Raw genomic sequence first — 23859 nt, 5'->3', positions numbered from 1 at the left:
TTTAATTTGCTCATTGTCCTCCTACCCTGTTATGGCGTTTGTGGATTCGGGTGCTGCCCTGAGTCTTATGGATCTGTCGTTTGCCAAGCGCTGTGGTTTTGTTCTTGAGCCGTTGGTAAATCCTATCCCTCTTAGAGGTATTGATGCTACGCCATTGGCGGAAAATAAACAGCAGTTTTGGACACAGGTAACCATGTGCATGACTCCTGAACATCGGGAGGTGATTCGTTTTCTTGTTCTTCATAAAATGCATGATTTGGTCGTTTTGGGTCTGCCATGGTTACAGACCCATAATCCAGTCTTGGATTGGAAGGCAATGTCTGTGTCAAGTTGGGCTGTCAGGGAATTCATGGTGATTCCCCGCCGGTGTCTATTGCTTCCTCTACTCCTTCGGAAGTTCCTGAGTATTTGTCTGATTACCAGGATGTATTCAGCGAGTCCAGGTCCAGTGCTCTTCCTCCTCATAGGGACTGTGACTGCGCTATAGATTTGATTCCAGGTAGTAAATTTCCTAAGGGAAGATTATTTAATCTGTCTGTACCTGAGCATACCGCAATGCGTTCGTATATCAAGGAATCTCTGGAGAAGGGGCATATCCGTCCATCCTCTTCCCCTCTTGGTGCGGGATTCTTTTTTGTGGCCAAGAAGGACGGATCTTTGAGACCTTGTATTGACTATCGGCTTCTGAATAAAATCACTGTTAAATTTCAGTATCCTTTGCCTCTGTTGTCGGACTTGTTTGCCCGGATTAAAGGTGCCAAGTGGTTCACCAAGATAGATCTTCGTGGTGCGTACAACCTTGTGCGCATTAAGCAAGGAGATGAATGGAAAACTGCATTTAATACGCCCGAAGGTCATTTTGAGTACTTGGTGATGCCTTTCGGGCTCTCTAATGCTCCTTCAGTGTTTCAGTCCTTTATGAATGATATTTTCCGGAAGTATCTGGATAAATTTATGATTGTTTATCTGGATGATATTCTGTTTTTTTCTGATGATTGGGACTCGCATGTAGAGCAGGTCAGGATGGTGTTTCAGGTTTTGCGTGAGAATGCTTTGTTTGTTAAGGGCTCAAAGAGTCTCTTTGGAGTACAGAAGGTTCCCTTTTTGGGTTTTATTTTTTCCCCTTCTGCGGTGGAGATGGACCCAGTCAAGGTCCGAGCTATTCATGATTGGACTCAACCCACGTCAGTTAAGAGTCTTCAGAAGTTCTTGGGTTTTGCTAACTTCTACCGTCGTTTTATCGCTAATTTTTCTAGCGTTGTTAAACCTTTGACGGATATGACCAAGAAAGATTCTGATGTTGCTAACTGGGCTCCTGCAGCCGTGGAAGCCTTTCAAGAGTTGAAGCACCGGTTTACTTCGGCGCCTGTTTTGTGCCAGCCTGATGTCTCACTTCCCTTTCAGGTTGAAGTGGATGCTTCTGAGATTGGGGCAGGGGCCGTTTTGTCGCAGAGAGGCCCTGGTTGCTCTGTAATGAGACCATGTGCTTTTTTCTCTAGGAAGTTTTCGCCTGCTGAGCGGAATTATGATGTTGGCAATCGGGAGTTGTTAGCCATGAAGTGGGCATTTGAGGAGTGGCGTCATTGGCTCGAGGGTGCTAAGCATCGTGTGGTGGTCTTGACTGATCACAAAAATCTGATGTATCTCGAGTCTGCTAAACGCCTGAATCCTAGACAGGCCCGCTGGTCATTGTTTTTCTCCCGTTTTGACTTTGTGGTCTCGTATTTACCAGGTTCAAAGAATGTGAAGGCTGATGCTCTTTCAAGGAGCTTTGTGCCTGACTCTCCTGGAGTCGCAGAACCAGTTGGTATTCTCAAAGAGGGAGTTATCCTGTCAGCCATTTCTCCGGATTTGCGACGTGTGTTGCAGAGATTTCAGGCTGGTAGACCTGACTCTTGTCCACCTGACAGACTGTTTGTTCCTGATAAGTGGACCAGCAGAGTCATTTCCGAAGTTCATTCCTCGGTGTTGGCAGGGCATCCGGGAATTTTTGGCACCAGAGATCTGGTGGCTAGGTCCTTTTGGTGGCCTTCCTTGTCACGGGATGTGCGGTCATTTGTGCAGTCCTGTGGGACTTGTGCTCGAGCTAAGCCTTGCTGTTCTCGTGCCAGCGGGTTGCTCTTGCCCTTGCCTGTCCCAAAGAGGCCTTGGACACACATTTCCATGGATTTCATTTCAGATCTTCCGGTGTCTCAGGGCATGTCTGTCATCTGGGTGGTATGTGATCGCTTTTCCAAGATGGTCCATTTGGTATCTTTGCCTAAGCTGCCTTCCTCTTCCGATCTGGTTCCTTTGTTCTTTCAGAATGTGGTTCGTTTACACGGCATTCCTGAGAATATTGTGTCTGACAGAGGATCCCAGTTTGTTTCCAGGTTCTGGCGATCCTTTTGTGCTAAGATGGGCATTGATTTGTCGTTTTCGTCTGCCTTTCATCCTCAGACTAATGGACAAACGGAGCGAACTAATTAGACTCTGGAGGCTTATTTGAGGTGTTTTGTTTCTGCAGATCAGGATGATTGGGTGACCTTCTTGCCGTTGGCTGAGTTTGCCCTTAATAATCGGGCTAGTTCCGCTACTTTGGTTTCGCCTTTTTTTTGCAACTCTGGTTTCCATCCTCGTTTTTCCTCGGGACATGTGGAGCCTTCTGACTGTCCTGGGGTAGATTCCGTGGTGGATAGGTTGCAGCGGATCTGGAATCATGTGATGGACAACTTGAAGTTGTCACAGGAGAAGGCTCAGCGTTTTGCCAACCGCCGCCGCGGTGTGGGTCCCCGACTTCGTGTTGGGGATTTGGTATGGCTGTCTTCTCGATTTGTTCCTATGAAGGTCTCCTCTCCTAAATTTAAGCCTCGCTTCATCGGTCCTTACAAGATATTGGAAATCCTTAATCCTGTGTCCTTTCGCTTGGATCTTCCGGTGTCGTTTGCCATTCACAACGTGTTCCATAGGTCTTTGTTGCGGCGGTACGTTGTACCTGTGGTTCCTTCTGTTGAGCCTCCTGCTCCGGTGTTGGTTGAGGGCGAGTTGGAGTACGTGGTGGAGAAGATCTTGGATTCTCGTCTCTCCAGGCGGAGGCTTCAGTATCTGGTCAAGTGGAAGGGCTATGGTCAGGAGGATAATTCCTGGGTGGTTGCCTCTGATGTGCATGCGGCCGATTTAGTTCGTGCCTTTCACGCTGCTCATCCTGATCGCCCTGGTGGTCTTGGTGAGGGTTCGGTGACCCCTCCTTAAAGGGGGGGTACTGTTGTGAATTAGACTTTTTTGGCTCCCTCTTGTGGTCACTAGTGATATGACTCTGGGATTGTCTTTCCTCAGTTTGGCACCCACCTGGGTCGTTAGTCCAGGGGTGTTGCTATATATACTTCCTGGTTTCTCAGTCCAGTGCCTGGCATCGTTGTAATCAGTTCCTTTCTGTTTGCTCCTGTCTGCTGGTCTTGGATCTTGCAAAATTAAGCTAAGTCCTGCTTCCTTGTTTTTTGGTTATTTGCATAGCTCTTATTTTTTGTCCAGCTTGTACTAAATGTGATTCCTGATTTTGCTGGAAGCTCTAGGGGGCTGGTGTTCTCCCCCCGGGCCGTTAGACGGTTTGGGGGTTCTTGAATATCCAGCGTGGAAATTTTGATAGGGTTTTTGCTGACCATATAAGTCATCTTACTATATTCTGCTATTAGTCAGTGGGCCTCTCTTTGCTAAATATCTAGTTCATTCTTACGTTTGTCTTTTCTCCTTACCTCACCGTTATTATTTGTTGGGGGCTTGTTTCCAACTTTTGGGGTCTTTTCTCTGGAGGCAAGAAAGGTCTATCTTTTCCCTTCTAGGGTCAGTTAGTTCTCCGGCTGGCGCGAGACGTCTAGAACCAACGTAGGCACGTTCCCCGGCTGCTGCTATTTGTGGTGCTAGGATTAGATATATGGTCAGCCCAGTTACCACTGCCCTATGAGCTGGTTTTTTGTGTTTGCAGACTTGGTATGTACTTTTGAGACCCTCTGCCATTGGGGTCATAACAAAAACCACAGTCAGGTAGACCAAAAAAAGTCATCCACAACTGTCAGGAGAAGTGTTCAGGATGCAAAGAAAAACCCACAGCTGAAATACAGGACTCTCTGAAAACTAGCAGTGTGGCTGGTTCAAGATGTACAATAAGGAGGCATTTGAAACAAAATGGGCTGCATGGTCGAGTCGCCAAAAGGAAGCCATTACTGCCAAATGCCACAAAGTATCTAGCCTACAATACGCAAAACAGCACAGAGACAAGCCTCAAAAATTCTGGAACAAGGTAATTTGGAATGATGACACCAAAATTGAACTTTCTACCACAACCATAAACGTTACATTTGGAGAGAGGTCAACAAGGTTTATGTTGAAAGGAACACCATTCCTACTGTAAAGCATGGAGTTGAATCGCTGATGTTTTGGGGATGTGTGAGCTGCAAAGGCACAGGAAACTTGGTCAAAGTTGAAGGAAAGATGAATGCACCATGTTATCAGCAAATACTGGAGGCAAATTTGCACTCATCAACCCGGAAGCTGCGAATGGGATGTACTTGGACAATCCAATATGACAATGATCCAAAACACAAGGCCAAGTCGACCTGTCATTGGATGCAGAAGAATAAAGTGAAGGTTCTGGGGTGGCCATCTCAGTCTCGTCACCTCAATATCACTGAGCCACTCTGGGGAGATCTCAAGCACGCAGTTCATGCTACACACCCCAAGAATTTACAGGAACTAGAGGCTTTTTGCCAAGAATAGTGGGCAACTTTACCATCTGAGGAATTAAAGAACCTCATCCACAACTACCACAAAAGACTTCAAGCTGTCATTGATATTAGAGGGGGCAATACACGGTATTAAGAAATGGGGTATGTGAACTTTTGATCAGGGTCATTTGGATGTTTTGGGTTGTCATTATGATTTAAAAAGAAAAAACACAGTAGCTTGACAATAAATTTCTTCACCTAACCACTATCCATGAGTAGAGAAAAAGTTTTGGTGTTATTCATATTCTCTGAAAAAAGGCCAAGAAAGCAAAAATTCTGCTGGGGTATGTCAACTTTTCAGCACAACTATAAGTTGTAGGTGTGCTGCCTTTACATTTTGGGTAATGATTGTTACAAAAAATCTGACAAACACCATTTCATGTCTTTTTTTTCTGCTCTCCTAGGGAAACAAATCTCAAGTTTAAGCAAGCATTAATGGTTACACATGATCATCTGTGCACTACTGAAGGCCTGGCGGCATTTGATGGTGAGTAAAGTTGGTATTTAGACCATATATCTCTCCAAATAAAATATGACTGCGTGGATTATTCATATAGAAGTATGAAGCATATAGCATTAGCTTTAATGGGAATCTGTCACCAGGTTTTTGCTAACTCATCTGAGAACTCAATATTGTAGGGACAGGGAAGTGTCACTTACTGAGCCGTTTGCTGTCATTTTGGTAAAATCCCTGCTTTTTCTGATACAGATTTAAAAGTTTTCTTAATACTGAGCTCTGTATAACCCCGTCCAAAGATTGAAAGCTTTCTACCCATGTTCAACATGCACAGAAAGCTGACAAATAGAGTCGGGAGTGAGGTTATACAGAGCTCATGAATATGCTTGACTACCTGGCAGCAGATTTATTAGTTCTCTAGAGATAATCACCTTGTGATAAAACAGTGATATTATCAAAACTACAGCAAGGAGCCCAGTAAGAGACACATCACACAATCAGGGTCTCTGACCCTACGCTATGCCGCTTTGCTGATTAGGTGACAGAATCCCTTTAATAACAATGCATTAATGAGCCACTCCATGATGTTCTTTCCCAGTCTTATATGGCAATTAATAATTGCACTTGTGCACAATACGTGCTAGGCTTTAAATATCTGCCTTTATAACTTCTCTTAGGCTGGTTTCACACTTCCTGATATTTCCAGTATCAGTGTCCATATGTGTAATACTTGTAGCATGTGTGGCAACTGGGTACCGCCCCTGTGCCACATCAGTACCACACATACCGGTGCCTGGGAAGCAGCGGTACAGTTAGCGCTGTTCCCTGGCGCCGGGTGCTGAAGACAGCTCTCATCATTCTCCTGTGCTCTCCCAGCGAATGAGGCTTTACTATATTCTTTGACTCCTGCAGACCTGTGTGAAATTATATATATATATATATATATATATATATATATTGTATATATATATATATATATACCCGGTAAAGGGATTATTTAGTTCTTCTTACTTCTGAATTAGATGTGGAGAGGCACTTTTGGCTGAACGGGATAGTTCTTCATGTCTATTTCAATTATGATGCATACGTGATACTGTATATACTATATATATATATATATATATATATATATATATATATATATATAGGACAGATGGAGTGGTGCTGTGCAGTGTATACACTCCCTGACAGAAGTTATGTCGCTTATCCATGTATTGTAAATAAAAGCTTATAACCTGACGTTAAATTCATCCATTGGTTGTATACATTATTCTTTTGAAAGTTGAAACCCTCCAAAATGTGGTTTAGGTTAAGAAAATAAATTGGCATCAATGCAGAAATATTGATCAGTTAATGGACACAGAATGGTCAGATTTTGGCAAGACAAAAGTTTTGTCGCCTGGTCATATAATTCACCCAGGCTAGTTTACATCCTCACCTGTGCTCAGTAAATGATTGGTTAAATAGTGTGTGTGCATAAAAAGAAACCCAGCACCCCAGACCTTCACTTGAACTGCAATTTGAGCTCTGACAACATGCCGAAAATCCACCCTGTGACCAAAGCCTGGATTATCAAGAGGCTGAAGACTAGTTCCACTGCAGAGGTGGCTGGCACCTTTAATGTGTCTCAGCGTCAAGTAGGAAGAATAAAAAAAAGATTTGAAGAGACTGGAGATGTGTATGACAAGCCCAGGTCTGGCAGACACCGCAAGACAACTGCTCAGGAGGAACGTTTGTTGGTTAGAAAATTCAAAGCAAGCCTCACTTCCACTGCAACAGAGCTCCAACAGGCCTGGTCACCTCAAGTCCCTGTGTCAACTAGAACAGTTTGTAGGATTCTGTCTCGAAATGGCCTCCATGGTCGAATCAGTGCCCAGAAGCCAGCTGTCAGGACTCTGAACATGTTTTATTACCTTTTGTGCATTACTGCCCTTTTCCAAGATGGCGTCTTTGGTCTCATATGCCCTGTGTCTTCCTGCTATAAAACTCCACCCCAGCCTTCAGCCTGTGCTAGAGTATTCTGCCTTGCATGCAGCTCCTGACACTGGTGACTCCCTGGCTATATAACTGCTCCTGTGAACCTGTGTGGTGATCCTGCTACTCTGCTCTGAGTTCCTGCTGCATACACCAGTTTCCAGTAATCCTCCTTCATCTGCTGCTCGTGTTTACTTCCATCTGCATGTGCTGGACATGTAAGCTGTTGCTGCTCTGCAAAAACCTGAGACTATTACCCAGGCCTCCCTAGTTGAGCTAAGATATTATTTGAACTGCCTTATAAGCGTATCTATCTGTGTTTGGACTAAGCATGGACTTATTCATGTCAAGTATCCTCAAGAATAATTGTGCTTCATAGACTTTCTGCGTGATTGCATTTTTCTCTGAAGTTTCCTATAGACTGCTAAGCTGCGTTTAATATTTACACCAAGTGTTGTGGACTTGAGTTTCTCTCTGCACCTGTTTGAATCACCGTGTGATAATATAGACTTTACCACATATAAAACTGTGTCCTGTAGTTGTCTTGTTCCACGCAAAGAGTCTCCTGAGTTATCCCCTATAATTATTACACCAGCACTAAACAAAAAGGCAAATAAAAATCCATGTGGTATTTGTAAAGTTCCACAGTCTGCTAAACAGATGGACGCTGGAAAAGTGACAGACGGTGGATTTCACTGATGAATCTTCAGTAGAATTACACCACAGCCGCCGCAAATACTGCAGGAGACCTACTAGAGCCCGTATGGATCCAAAGTACACCCAGAAAACAGTTAAATTTGGTGGTGGAAAGATCATGGTCTGGGGTTACAATCAGTATGGGGGTGTGAAAAACATTTGCAAGGTAGAAGGCAATATGAATAGCCTAAAATATCAAGAAGTATTAGCTACCTCTTATATTCCAAATCATAAAAGGGGTCAAATTCTGCAGCAGGATGGTGCTCCATCTCATACATCCATCTCTACAACAAAGTTCCTGCAGGCAAAAAAGAACAAGGTGCTCAAGGATTGGCCAGCCCAGTCACCAGACATGAACATCATTGAGCATGTTTGGGGTAGGATGAAAGAGGAAGCTTTGAAGACAAAACCAAAGAATCTAGATGAACTCTGGGAGGCATGTAAGACTGCATTCTTTGCTATTCCTGATGACTTCATTAATAAATTGTATGAATCATTGTTGAACTGCATGGATGCAGTCCTTCAAGCTCATGGAAGTCACACAAAATATTAAATATGACTCTAATAGCACCACAACTTCATTCACCAATGTTATTCAACATATATTTGTACTTTAAGTTAATTATTTATTTGAATATCACATTACTTTCTGTGGGTGACAAAACTTTTGTCTTTCCAAAATCTCACCATTCTGTGTCCATTAACTGATCAGTATTTCTGCATTGATGCCAATGTATTTTGTTAACCTAAACCACATTTTGGAGGGTTTCAGCTTTTAAAATAATAATTTATACAACCAATGGATGAATTTAATGTCAGGTTATAAGCTTTTATTTACATAAATGTAATAATTATAGGGGATAACTCAGGAGACTCTTTGCGTGGAACAAGACAACTACAGGACACAGTTTTATAAGTGGTAAAGTCTATATTATCACACGGTGATTCAAACAGGTGCAGAGAGAAACTCAAGTCCACAACACTTGGTGCAAATAATAAACGCAGCTTAGCAGTCTATAGGAAACTTCAGAGGGAAATGCAATCAAGCAGAAAGTCTATGAAGCACAGTTATTCTTGAGGAAACTTGACACAAATAAATCCTTGTCTTAGTCCAAACACAGATAGATATGCTTATAAGGCAGTTCAAATTGTATCTTACCTCAACCAGGGAGGCCTGGTTAATAGTCTCAGGTTATTGCAGAGCAGCAGAAGCTTACATGTCCAGCAAATGCAGATGAAGTAAACACGAGCAGCAGATGAAGGAGGATTACTGGAAACTTGTGTATGCAGCAGGAACTCAGAGCAGAGTAGCAGGATCACCACACAGGTTCACAGGAGCAGGTGTATAGCCAGGGAGTAATCAGAGGTCAGGAGCTGGATGCAAGGCAGAATACTTTAGCACAGACTGAAGGCTGGGGTGGAGTTTTATAGCAGGAAGACACAGTGCACATGAGACCAAAGACGCCATCTTGGAAAAGGGCAGTAATGCACAAAAGGTAAAAAATGTTCAGAGTCCGGACATTACTCCCTCCTTAGAAGCGGCCTCAGGACGATCCTGGACCTGGTTTCTCAGGGAATCTCTGATGAAAACGAGAAACCTTCTGTTGGGCATTGATGTTTTCCACAGGTTCCCAAGAGTCTTCCTCAGGGGGATATCCCAGCCATCTAATCAGATATTGGAGCCGATTCCTCCGAATCCTGAAATCAATAATTTCCTCCACCACAAATTGTTCTTGCCCATCAATCACCACAGGCTGCTGAGGTGGCACATCACATCCCTGGAAGGTATTAGGAGATACAGGCTTTAGTAAAGATACATGAAAAACTGGGTGTACCTTCATTGTCCTAGGCAGCTTCAGCCGGCAGGCCACAGAGCTCAATACCGTTGACCTTGAAAGGGCCAATGAATTTCTGTCCAAGTTTTTGTGAAGGAACGTTTAACTTCAGATTCTTAGTTGCTAACCACACGGAATCTCCTACCTTGAACATGGGTGCAGGTTTACGGAATCTATCAGCCGATCTCTTATAACGTTCTTGAGCTGTGGTCAGGGATTCCTTCAGAACCTCCAGATTTTGCCTCATCGCAGTCAGCCTTTCCTCCACTGCCGGAACCGGAGAATTAATTGGAGACCTAGGTAAAATACACGGATGATAACCCAGATTGGCAAAGAAAGGTGTAAATTTAATGGAGGCGCTCTGAGAATTATTATATGAAAATTCGGCTAACGGCAGCAACTCCAACCAATCATCCTGGAGATGGCTGACATAGCATCTTAGATATTGTTCCAGCGTCTGGTTGGTACGCTCAGTCTGACCATTTGTCTGGGGATTGTAAGCAGAAGAGAGACAGACATTAATATTGAGTGCAGAGCAAAACCCCTTCCAGAATCTTGAAGTGAACTGTACTCCACGGTCAGAGATGATCTCATCCGGAACCCCATGCAACCGAAAGACATTTTGTATAACCAAGTTCACTCTATATTTAGCTGAGGGGAGGCCGGTGCATGGAACGAAATGAGCAGCTTTAGTCAGGCGATCAACTACCACCATGATTGTATTCATGCCCCCCGATGTAGGCAGCTCCACAATAAAGTCCATTGATATAGACCCCCAAGGGTGGGACGGAACAGGTAATGGTTGTAGAAGACCCATAGGTGCCACATGAGGAGTCTGGTAACGGGCACATACCTCGCAAGAGAGAACATAGTCCTTGGTATCCTTCAGGCAAGTTGGCCACCAGAAGAATCGGCTCAGGAACTCTTGTGTCTTCTGTACCCCCCTGTGACCAGCCAACTTGGAGTCATGTACCAACTTGAGGATCTGTAGACGGACGACCTCAGGGATGTAGATACATCGATCTCTCAACCACATGCCACCCTTAAAGACAAGATTAATATCCACAGGTGGGTTGGCTAGAAATACATCACCTTCATAGGCCTCCCTGCACTCCTTCCACAAGTCCTGATCGTGGATAACTCCGATGAAATTGGCATCAGATAGAATGGTCTTGGATGGGGCTCCAGGTACGAAATCCGCAGCATGGATTTGGGATAAAGCATCAGCCTTCCCATTACGAGAACCTGGACGGTACGAGATAACAAAGTTAAATTGATTTAAAAATAAGTTCCAACGAGCCTGATGAGGAGAAAGACATCTAGCGGATCTAAGGAACTCTAAATTGCGATGGTCAGTTAGCACTATGATCTGTTGTGCAGCTCCTTGCAGATGATGCCTCCATTCATTGAAAGCCGCAATAATAGCCAGCAATTCCTTGTCTCTTTGTAATTCTTCTCTGCTGAGGTTAGTCTACGGGAAAAGAAAGCACAAGTATGTAGCAGACCCTTCTCTCCAATTCTTTGGGAGAGAATAGCCCCCAAAGCATTATCAGAAGCGTCCACCTCCACAATTAAAGGATGTTTTGGATCTGGGTGTATCAATAGCGGTGCTGATGTGAAACAGATCTTAAGCCGATCAAAAGCTTCTTGAGCCTGTGATGACCACTTAAAGGGCTTTTCCTTCTTTGTCAAGGAAGTAATGGGATGGACAATATCAGAGAAATTTGCAAAACCAATAAAACGTTGGAGCTCCTTAACGTTCTTGGGTATCGGCCAGTCAAGGATAGCCTGAATCTTACCAGATTCCATGTTCAGCCCCTGGGGAGAGATGATATAACCTAAGAACTGTATCTCAGAACGATGGAACTCGCATTTCTCCAGCTTAATATACAGATGGTTCTCTTTCAGACGTCTTAAAACAGTTTTGACATGTTCTTCATGTTCCTGTAGAGAGTCAGAAAAGATTAGTATATTGTCCAAATAGATCACTACAAACTGGTCCAACAAATCTCTGAAAATGTCACTAGCAAGGTGTTGAAACATTGCAGGGGCGTTACAAAGCCCGAAGGGCATCACAAGAGATTCAAAGTGTCCATACCGGCATCTGAATGCTGTCTTCCACTCATCCCCTGGACGAATACGCACCAAATTATAAGCCCCACGAAGATCCAGTTTAGAAAACACCTTAGCATGGCGGACTCTTTCCAGTAATTCGGGAATCAGAGGCAAAGGGTAACGGTTTTGTACGGATACCTTATTGAATTCCCGATAGTCAACACAGGGTCTCGGGGTCCCATCCTTCTTCTTTACAAAAAAGATAGGTGCCCCTGCTGGTGAGGAAGAAGGACGTATGAAGCCTTTGGCCAGATTTTCATCAATATACTCCCTTAAGGCTTGAAGCTCAGGTGCCGCCAAAGGGTATACGTTACCAAAAGGAATAGCTGCCCCAGGAAGCAACTCAATGGGACAGTCATAATGCCTGTGTGGAGGAAGCTGATCTGCATTCTTCTTGTCACAGATGTCAGAGAACTCTTTATATGCTGGAGGTAAAGAAAATACCTGTACATGTGGTTCAGTAGCCGTGGACTCAGGGACAGCTACTGTTAGCGCTGAGTTGCTCCTTGTTGGGAAGATAATCTCCTTGGTCTCCCAGTTGATAATTGGGTTCTGAGAACGCAACCAAGGAATGCCTAAAATCACAGGAAAATGAGAAGAAATTAGCAAGAAAGAAAGTTGCTCCTGATGATTAGGCTCCAACAAAATTTCAAGGGGTACAGTCTCCTGATCCACAGGCCCAGAGATTAAAGGTAACCCATCCACTGTTTCCATGGTAATTGGAGAGGATCTTTGCTGAATTTCAATACCATGTTCCTTGGCAAATGCGATATCCATGAAATTGCCACCTGCACCAGAGTCAAGCATAGCTGCACTGGAAATCCACTGTCCTGAACACAGGATCTTAATAGAGAGAACAGTGAGAGTTCTTTTCCTTCAGTTCCTTGGGGGGTGAAGTCATAGAAAGTGAATGGAATACAGCGTTTAAAGGCAGGCTACATTCAGAGATGTCAGATTCATCATCACAGTTGTCATACTCCCCTATTGCTGCTAGCACCTTGTTAGGCCGTCTAAGACACTTAGGACAATTGATCAAGAAGTGGTCAGACTGGCCACAGTAGAAACATAGACTCTCATGGCGCTCATTGATCTCGCGCCTCTGAATGGAATCAATTTGCATGGGCACCTCCTCCACCTCCCGAGAGGTTTTACCTGCAGGCTCTTTGGAAGGAAGGGAAAAGTTAGAAACACGGTTATATGCAGCAAATTTCTCCTGCCTACACTCAGTAAGGCGAATGTCTATGCGAACACAATGCTGTATAAGTGTCTCTAGCTCTTGTGGTGACTCAGAGCGGGCTAGTTCATCTTTTACAATACTAGACAGACCCCTTTTAAAAATAGGCAATTGTGCATAACTGTCCCAATTGGTATCTACCGCCAATCTCCTGAATTCAGTGGCATACTCAATAACAGAACTTTTAGCCTGGCGTAAAGACAACAAAGCAGATTCAGCGGTTGCACAGCGATTAGGGTCATCAAACATTAATGCCATAGCGGCCAAGAAATCATCCAAGTTATTTAACCGTGGGTCACGAGACTCAATCATCGGATTCGCCCAGGCGAGCGCTCGTGAGGTCAGTAGCATTATTACACACAATACTTTGGATCTATCAGTAGGAAAACGGTCAGCATGCACATCAAAATATAGCATACATTGATTCACAAAGCCACGAAATTTGTCGCGATCACCATTAAATCTGAATGGGGGCAACTTAGGTGGGCTAGCTGGTGGCGGTTGCCCAGAGGGTAAAGTCACTTGTTCAGCTATTTGCGTGCTTATGTCCTGAAAAGCCCGTCCATACTGCGACTCTATGCCAGCAAATTTGTTTTCCTGGGCTGCCATGCGGTTGCTTAAGTCCTGCAAAGTTTGTCCAAACACTTGTTGATTGTGTTCAAAGCTTCCAAACTTCTTTTGCAGACCTTCCACATCTTTCTGCAGTGATCTAATTATGCATTTTTGTTTAGTGCTGGTGTAATAATTATAGGGGATAACTCAGGAGACTCTTTGCGTGGAACAAGACAACTACAGGACACAGTTTTATAAGTGGTAAAGTCTATATTATCACACGGTGATTCAAACAGGTGCAGAGAGAAACTCAAGTCCACAACACTTAGTGCAAATAATAAACGCAGCTTAGCAGTCTATAGGAAACTTTAGAGGGAAATGCAATCAAGCAGAAAGTCTATGAAGCACAGTTATTCTTGAGGAAACTTGACACGAATAAATCCTTGTCTTAGGCTAAACACAGATAGATATGCTTATAAGGCAGTTCAAATCATATCTTAGCTCAACCAGGGAGGCCTGGTTAATAGTCTCAGGTTATTGCAGAGCAGCAGAAGCTTACATGTCCAGCAAATGCAGATGAAGTAAACACGAGCAGCAGATGAAGGAGGATTACTGGAAACTTGTGTATGCAGCAGGAACTCAGAGGAGAGTAGCAGGATCACCACACAGGTTCACAGGAGCAGGTGTATAGCCAGGGAGTAATCAGAGGTCAGGAGCTGGATGCAAGGCAGAATACTCTAGCACAGACTGAAGGCTGGGGTGGAGGTTTATAGCAGGAAGACACAGTGCACATGAGACCAAAGATGCCATCTTGGAAAAGGTAGTAATGGTATTGTTTTGGACTAAAAAATAACTTTTAATTATATATATTAAAACCAAATTGGACAAGAACAACAAACAAACACATATAGAAATAGAAAACACCCACTGTACCCAAAAATTAATGGTATATGTGGGCGGTATTATTGCTTCTTTGGGTACTTATTGTCTCTCAAAAGATGACCTCATATATATTATATAAAAGCAATATAAAGACGAATGCTCTTTTTCACCATGCTGATTCTAACTGAACCACATGTATTTGTATCAGATAATTTAAATAGCCTGCAACTATCATCTGGCACCATGTAGAATATTAATTCTGAATCATATTGCTAAATAATATTGCTAAATGAATTACCGCATGGTGATATTCATTTCATACAAAAAGCATCAATCAAAGATGGAACAGTCTCACCCAGTTATCATGCTCAGCAGACTCTCCTAGTCTCGGAGACCACTCCATACAATTCCTCTGTTGGTCCACAGATGGGGGATGGACGTGCACACCATCAACTTTTAACCCACCAATTGGATCCTCAACTCGAGGTAATTGTTAACCCCCTGGCCAGGGGGTTAACAATTACCTCGAGTTGAGGATCCAATTGGTGGGTTAAAAGTTGATGGTGTGCACGTCCATCCCCCATCTGTGGACCAACAGAGGAATTGTATGGAGTGGTCTCCGAGACTAGGAGAGTCTGCTGAGCATGATAACTGGGTGAGACTGTTCCATCTTTGATTGATGCTTTTTGTATGAAATGAATATCACCATGCGGTAATTCATTTAGCAATATTATTTAGCAATATGATTCAGAATTAATATTCTACATGGTGCCAGATGATAGTTGCAGGCTATTTAAATTATCTGATACAAATACATGTGGTTCAGTTAGAATCAGCATGGTGAAAAAGAGCATTCGTCTTTATATTGCTTTTATATAATATATATGAGGTCATCTTTTGAGAGACAATAAGTACCCAAAGAAGCAATAATACCGCCCACATATACCATTAATTTTTGGGTACAGTGGGTGTTTTCTATTTCTATATGTGTTTGTTTGTTGTTCTTGTCCAATTTGGTTTTAATATATATAATTAAAAGTTATTTTTTAGTCCAAAACAATACCATTACTACCTTGCTGGCAGCTAATTTTTGGATTGGTAGAAATTTATTTTAAAATACATCTTGGAAAAGGGCAGTAATGCACAAAAGGTAAAAAATGTTCAGCGTCCTGACAATAACATGGATAAGCAACATAACTTCTGTCAGGGAGTGTATATACAGGACAGGAGTGGTACTGTGCAGTGTATATATATATATATATATATATATATATATATATATATATATATATATATCTATATATATAATTGTCTAAGGGTTTTCTGTCTGTCTGTCTGTCTGTCCTGTTTATTCATTCGCTGATTGGTCGAGGCCGCCTGGGCCTCGACCAATCAGCGACGGGCACAGTATCGGCGTAGAAATCCCGCGTCTCTGATTGGTCGAGGCAGCGACGGGCACAGCATGGCGACGATGATGTCATAATGGAAATCCCGCGTCTCTGATTGGTCGAGGCCGCCAGGCCTCGACCAATCAGCGACGGGCACAGTATCGACGTAGATGTCATAATGGTTGCCATGGCGACGATGATGTCATAAAGTTTGCCTCGACCAATCAGCGACGGGCACAGTCTGCCGCAAATTCTGGAATCATCATTGTCCATATACTACGGGGACATGCATATTCTAGAATACCCGATGCATTAGAATCGGGCAACAGTCTAGTATATATATATATATATATATATATATATATATATATATGACAGGAGGAGTGGTACTGTGCAGTATATATATACTGGACAGGAGGAGTGGTGCTGTGCAGTGTATATATACAGGACAGAAGAAGTGGTACTGTGCAGTGTTTATATACAGGACAAGAGAAGTGGTACCGTGCAGTGTATATATACAGGACAGGAGGAGTGGTAGTGTGCAGTGTATATATACAGGACAGGAGGAGTGGTAGTGTGCAGTGTATATATACAGGACAGGAGGAGTGGTAGTGTGCAGTGTATATATACAGGACAGGAGGAGTGGTACTGTGCAGTGTATATATACAGGACAGGAGAAGTAGTACTGTGCAGTGTATATATACAGTACAGGAGGAGTGGTACTGTGCAGTGTATATATACAGGACAGGAGAAGTGGCACTGTACAGTGTATACATACAGGACAAGAGAAGTACTGTGCAGTGTATATATACAGGACAGGAGAAGTGGTACTGTGCAATGTATATATACAGGACAAGAGAAGTGGTACTGAGCAGTGTATATATACAGGACAGGAGGAGTGGTAGTGTGCAGTGTATATATACAGGACAGGAGGAGTGGTAGTGTGCAGTGTTTATGTACAGGACAAGAGAAGTGGTACTGTGCAGTGTATATATACAGGACAGGAGGAGTGGTAGTGTGCAGTGTTTATGTACAGGACAAGAGAAGTGGTACTGTGCAGTGTATATATACAGGACAGGAGGAGTGGTAGTGTGCAGTGTTTATGTACAGGACAAGAGAAGTGGTACTGTGCAGTGTATATACAGGACAGGAGGAGTGGTAGTGTGCAGTGTATATACAGGAGGAGTCATACTGTGCAGTGTATATATACAGGACAGGATGAGTGGTACTGTGCAGTGTATATACCGTATATACTCGAGTATAAGCCGAGATTTTCAGCCCAAATTTTTGGGCTGAAAGTGCCCCTCTCGGCTTATACTCGAGTCATGATCGGTGGTGGGGTCGGCGGGTGAGGGGGAGAGGGCGCCGAGGCATACTTACCTAGTCCCGGCGATCCTGACGCTCCCCCTGCCGGTCCCACGGTCTCCGGGTGCCGCAGCCTCTTCCCCTGTACAGCGGTCACGTGGGACCGCTCATTAGAGAAATGAATAGGCTGCTCCACCTCCCATAGGGGCAGAGCCGCATAATTCATTTCTCTAATCAGCGGTGCCGGTGACCGCTGACAGAGGAAGAGGCTGCGGCACCGAAGAACATCTGTCCGGGGGAAGGAGCGGGACGCCGGGAGCAGGTAAGTATCGCATATTCACCTGTCCTCGTTCCACACGCCGGGCGTCGCGCCATCTTCCCAGAGTCTCTCCTCACTGACTGTGCAGGTCAGAGGGCGCGATGACGCATATAGTGTGCGCGCCGCCCTCTGCCTGATCAGTCAGTGCGGAAAGACGCCGGGACGGGACGCTGAGGAGCTGCAAGCAAGAGAGGTGAGTATGTGTTTTATTATTTTATTGCAGCAGCAGCAGCACAGCTATGGGGCAATAATGGACGGAACAGAGCACTATATGGCACAGCTATGGGGCAATAATGGTGCAGAGCACTATATGGCACAGCTATGGGGCAACGGTGCAGAGCACTATATGGCACAGCTATGGGGCAACGGTGCAGAGCACTATATGGCACAGCTATGGGGCAACGGTGCAGAGCACTATATGGCACAGCTATGGGGCAACGGTGCAGAGCACTATATGGCACAGCTATGGGGCAACGGTGCAGAGCACTATATGGCACAGCTATGGGGCAACGGTGCAGAGCACTATATATATGACCCAAAAATGTAAAGACAATCACTAATTCCAATAAGCAAAAACACCTTTATTCAACACCTCAAAAAACATATTAAAAACATTTAAAAACAAATGTGCAAATACCTATGCCCACCATATCCCATAGTAAATAGCAGACCCATGAATAGGGAAACGATAATATCCTACCCTGGATGCACCTGGTCACATGTGCTATCCTGAAAGAATGTGCCTATACAGGCCACGAAGGGCTCAACCACACTGTGTCAATGTGAGCTGCTGATGACCAAAAAATGATGAGAAAGTGAAAACATACATACAATGCATGGTCCTAAGATAAAGATGTAGTAACATGCAATGTAACAGCTGTAGATACAACCTGTACTGCGTCAACTCTAGTATATGGAAATGCAGCAATGTCCAAGGGCACGAAGCACCACAGGGGTTAAATCCACATGGAGTCAGGGAACGTGGCAATCCCAAAAATGGCCCCAAGGTAGGAAGAAGGGATAAGGTGGGAACGCACCCCACACGTATCGCTGCCTCTGCAGCTTCGTCAGGGGAAGTGATGCTAAAGGCGCCATAATGTATGCTTAAATAATAAATCTAATAAAGTAAATTGCATACCGGTGTGGACGAGCGAGGGAAAGATGAATGCCGGAAGACGCCAGCCGCGCCATGATGACGGGAACACAATCAAGATAGACGGTGATCCTAGAGCGTCCACAAGGGTCACATGCGCATGCGCAAACAGCGGTATCCGATAGGACCACGTTGCGCACGCGCCGTACCAGCCGGCTGGACGGACACATAGTAGGGCACGGAGCCCGAGGTGGAGTAAAGACAGGAAGCCGGACTGAAAAGGCAAGGCCAGCCAAATGGATACATAAAGGGGACACAGAACCAAGGGGATAAGATGGGGAACTAAAAATCAGAAAGAAAAAATAAAAAATAAAAAATAGAATAAACCCAGATGAGAGGAGGGCAAAGTGAACATGTTATAACAAAATATGGAGGCACAGGATATCCACCCATAAAATAACGGGAGATATCACAAATATGAACAGGTACTGATGATTAAAGGCAAAAACGCCAGAAAATATAAGAAGGCCGGGCGTATGAAGCCACATAGGACATCTAAAAGGGAAAAAAGGGCATATTATCGTTGTTAGCAAGTACATAAGTATAAATACACGTAAGCATCCATACAGCAACAGTGTACAATATATAGCGATGTCAGATAAACACCACACGTATATAAGAAATATATTGACCAACTAATGTCCCTTAGATCTATAAGTATATATATACAGGTGTTCTCATAGTGCCACTGTGTAGAGATTTCTGGTCCCCAGCCAGTAGTCCCATATTCAATGAGGCAGACACCATCCCAGTCTATACGTAGGAGAACATTCTTCATCACAAGCCTCTTCCGGCCTGCCAGTCTCAAACATCCGGGCCCGTAATCCATCATAAGAGTTTGCTATAAAATCCACATTATGGCGATGAGAACAAAATCTCTTCTACATGAGATGTCCTTCCATTTATCATGATGGCATACCGCACATCCACCCTCCAAAATCCACTTCGTTATCCATTGTATCAACCGTATCCACATCCATATTGGTCCCCAAAATAAGCTTATGATTTCCATATCCCAATATCCAGGGATGGTCCTCCCCCTCATGGGTGCATCCTCAGCCTTCCTAAGTGGAGACAAATACAAAATTAGATGTGGATGCCAAATCCCTGGACTAACAGTACCTCCATGAGTCTACATGCCAACTATCCTAGGAACCCCGTAAAGAGTAATTCCTCATTTAGGCCCATGGGTGCGACCGCCTGAAGATCGAAAATCCACCTGGACTCAGCACGTAAAAGAAGGTTAGATATGTTGCCACCCCTTTCACCACAGGAAACCCTCTGTAGCCCCACCACTTGCAAATCAATGGGCGAACCCCTATGTCTCAGCAGAAAATGTGCCGCCACAGGAGTCAGGATTTTACCTTTGCCTTGGTCCGTGGCCGCCGTGTTTGCGCATGCGCATGTGACCCTTGTGGACGCTCTAGGATCACCGTCTATCTTGATTGTGTTCCCGTCATCATGGCGCGGCTGGCATCTTCCGGCATTCATCTTTCGCTCGCTCGTCCACACCGGTATGCAATTTACTTTATTAGATTTATTATTTAAGCATACATTATGGCGCCTTTAGCATCACTTCCCCTGACGAAGCTGCAGAGGCAGCGATACGCGTGGGGTGCGTTCCCACCTTATCCCTTCTTCCTACCTTGGGGCCATTTTTGGGATTGCCACGTTCCCTGACTCCATGTGGATTTAACCCCTGTGGTGCTTCGTGCCCTTGGACATTGCTGCATTTCCATATACTAGAGTTGACGCAGTACAGGTTGTATCTACAGCTGTTACATTGCATGTTACTACATCTTTATCTTAGGACCATGCATTGCATGTATGTTTTCACTTTCTCATCATTTTTTGGTCATCAGCAGCTCACATTGACACAGTGTGGTTGAGCCCTTCGTGGCCTGTATAGGCACATTCTTTCAGGATAGCACATGTGACCAGGTGCATCCAGGGTAGGATATTATTGTTTCCCTATTCATGGGTCTGCTATTTACTATGGGATATGGTGGGCATAGGTATTTGCACATTTGTTTTTAAATGTTTTTAATATGTTTTTTGAGGTGTTGAATAAAGGTGTTTTTGCTTATTGGAATTAGTGATTGTCTTTACATTTTTGGGTCGTGCATACTATTTTTAGTCTACTCTTTTTTTCTTCTCATGTGTCCTTGTTCCATATGTAGACTAAGTATTGCACCCCTTGATGGTTATTTTGACATTATACATTGGTGCACCCCTTTCCAGTTTTACTTCTGAGCACTATATATATGGCACAGCTATGGGGCAACGGTGCAGAGCATTATATATATGGCACAGCTATGGGGCAACGGTGCAGAGCATTGTATATATGGCACAGCTTTATGTGGAGCATCTATGGGGCCATAATGAACGGTGCAGAGCATTATATGTGGCACAGCTTTATGTGGAGCATCTATGGGGCCATTATGAACAGTATGGAGTATCTATTTTTAATTTTGAAATTCACCGGTACCTGCTGCATTTTCCACCCTAGGCTTATACTCGAGTCAATAAGTTTTCCCAGTTTTTTGTGGCAAAATTAGGGGGGTCGGCTTATACTCGGGTCGGCTTATACTCGAGTATATACGGTATACAGGACAGGAGAAGTGGCACTGTACAGTGTATACATACAGGACAAGAGAAGTACTGTGCAGTGTATATATACAGGACAGGAGAAGTGGTACTGTGCAGTGTATATATACAGGACAGGAGGAGTGGTAGTGTGCAGTGTATATATACAGGACAGGAGGAGTGGTAGTGTGCAGTGTATATATACAGGACAGGAGGAGTGGTAGTGTGCAGTGTATATATACAGGACAGGAGGAGTGGTACTGTGCAGTGTTTATGTACAGGACAAGAGAAGTGGTACTGTGCAGTGTATATACAGGACAGGAGAAGTGGTACTGTGCAATGTATATATACAGGACAAGAGAAGTGGTACTGAGCAGTGTATATATACAGGACAGGAGGAGTGGTACTGTGCAGTGTATATATACAGGACAGGAGGAGTGGTACTGTGCAGTGTATATATACAGGACAGGAGGAGTGGTACTGTGCAGTGTATATATACAGGACAGGAGGAGTGGTACTGTGCAGTGTATATATACAGGACAGGAGGAGTGGTAGTGTGCAGTGTTTATGTACAGGACAAGAGAAGTGGTACTGTGCAGTGTATACATACAGGACAGGAGGAGTGGTACTGTGCAGTGTATATATACAGGACAGGAGGAGTGGTAGTGTGCAGTGTTTATGTACAGGACAAGAGAAGTGGTACTGTGCAGTGTATATACAGGACAGGAGGAGTGGTACTGTGCAGTGTATATATACAGGAGGAGTCGTACTGTGCAGTGTATATATACAGGACAGGATGAGTGGTTCTGTGCAGTGTATATATACAGCTAATTAGATTTACACCACACAGGCAATTTATATATCATAACTGAGCAGCGCCAAATCTTTAAGGGGTTGTCCCCTACTAGAACAACCTCTTAAATATTTAGCCCCAATAAAACAATAAAGCCAATACTCACCTCCTGGGCTGACACCATTCCCACTGTGCCTGTGATGACTCCCCGGGGCTGTGATGTGGTGTTGTGACACATGATACCCGGGGCCAATCAGTGCTGGTCTCACTGTCTCCAACTTCGTACAAACTGAACATGAAGAGGAAGTCCAGGATCAAGCAGCTCATCCCAGACTTCCTCTTCATGTTCACTTTGTCCAAAGGTGGGGACAATGACACCAGCGCTGATTGGCGCCCAGGCATCATGTGTCACAACACCACATCATAGTGTCGGGGAATCATTACAGCTGCTGCTGGAACAGCACCGGCACAGGAGGTTTGTATAAGCTTTATTATTTTATTGGGGCTGAACATTTAGTTTAAGACGGGGCTGTCCTAGTGGGAAACAATCCCTTTAAGCAGTGGACTCTTTATTAGCCCATGTGGCAACATTTCAGTTCCATATCAGAGTAATGTTTTGTTATTGCTCCGAAACGTTGCCACTTGGGTTATCAAGAGTCCTCCACTTTTTTCACAATTAATAAGAGTGCTGTATATATATATATATATATACAGTACAGACCAAAAGTTTGGACACACCTTCTCATTTAAAGATTAAAAGCTGTACATTCACACTGAAGGCATCAAAACTATGAATTAACACATGTGAAATTATATAGTTGTCCACTACTATAACCTTTTTTTTTTTTCATAAATCTTGCTATTATGTGCCACTGAAAACATCCACTGTGTTTATTTTAGCAATATTACCTTTTATCATGCTGTAGCAGCACATCTTCAGTGCTGGATTCAGCTCTCATGGGGTTAATCGACAACTTCCTTTCTCCTGAGTTATTGTGCTCTAATACTACAAGTTCCATGATGCATTGCACTGCTACTAAGCACGAACCTACCACACCCACTCCAAAACACACCCAAACCCCTCCCTCGTCTCCCCCCTCTATCTTCAAAAAGATTTGTGATGTCATTTCTGTCCAACCTCCTCTTTTACATTTGTCCAACCCACACTCCATTACACACGGATAGATAGATAGATAGATAGATAGATAGATAGATAGATAGATAGATAGATAGATAGATAGATACTGTAGATAGATAGATAGATAGATAGATAGATAGATAGATAGATAGATAGATACTGTAGATAGATAGATACAGATATATCTATGTCTATTTCCATAGATATGTCCATATCCATGTTTCTAAACCCCTTCACCCCTGGAGCTTTTTTGTATTCGTTTATCGCTCCCCTTCTATCCAGAGCCATAATTTTTCCATCAATATGGCCATGTGAGGGCTTATCTTTTGCGGGACAAGTTCTACTTTTGAATGACACCATTGGTTTTACCATGTCGTGTAACAGAAAATGTGAAAAAAATGTACAATGTACAGTGCAATGAAATGGCAAAAAAAGTGCAATCCCACACTAGTTTTTTGCTTGGCTTTTTTGCTAGGTTCCCTAAATGCTAAGGCTGTGTGCACACGTTGTGGATCTGATTGCAGGTCCGCAGGGTTTTTTGCCGCACTGAATTGCATCAAATCCGCAGTGTAGTGCACAACCAATGTAAGTCTATGGGAGCCGCAGAATTGTTGTGCACATGCTGCGGAAAAAGCAGCACCAAAACGCAGCTTTTTTTTCTCGCAGCATGTC

General features: G+C 43.8%; 1 protein-coding gene across 1 annotated transcript in view; it reads left to right on the top strand.

Annotated features, from left to right (window-relative positions):
* Positions 1-23859, top strand: part of ATP8B3 (ATPase phospholipid transporting 8B3) — a 575725-nt gene that overhangs the window by 190893 nt on the left and 360973 nt on the right. The window contains exon 8 of the mRNA XM_077281130.1: positions 5165-5247. Within this exon, the coding sequence (XP_077137245.1) occupies positions 5165-5247 (83 nt within the window). The remainder of the gene's footprint in view (positions 1-5164; positions 5248-23859) is intronic.

The sequence above is a fragment of the Ranitomeya variabilis genome, chromosome 1 (assembly GCF_051348905.1).
Source record: "Ranitomeya variabilis isolate aRanVar5 chromosome 1, aRanVar5.hap1, whole genome shotgun sequence".
NCBI lineage: Eukaryota > Metazoa > Chordata > Amphibia > Anura > Dendrobatidae > Ranitomeya > Ranitomeya variabilis.
The sequence above is the reverse complement of the archived record's forward strand: the minus strand, read 5'-3'. Positions and strand labels throughout refer to the sequence as shown.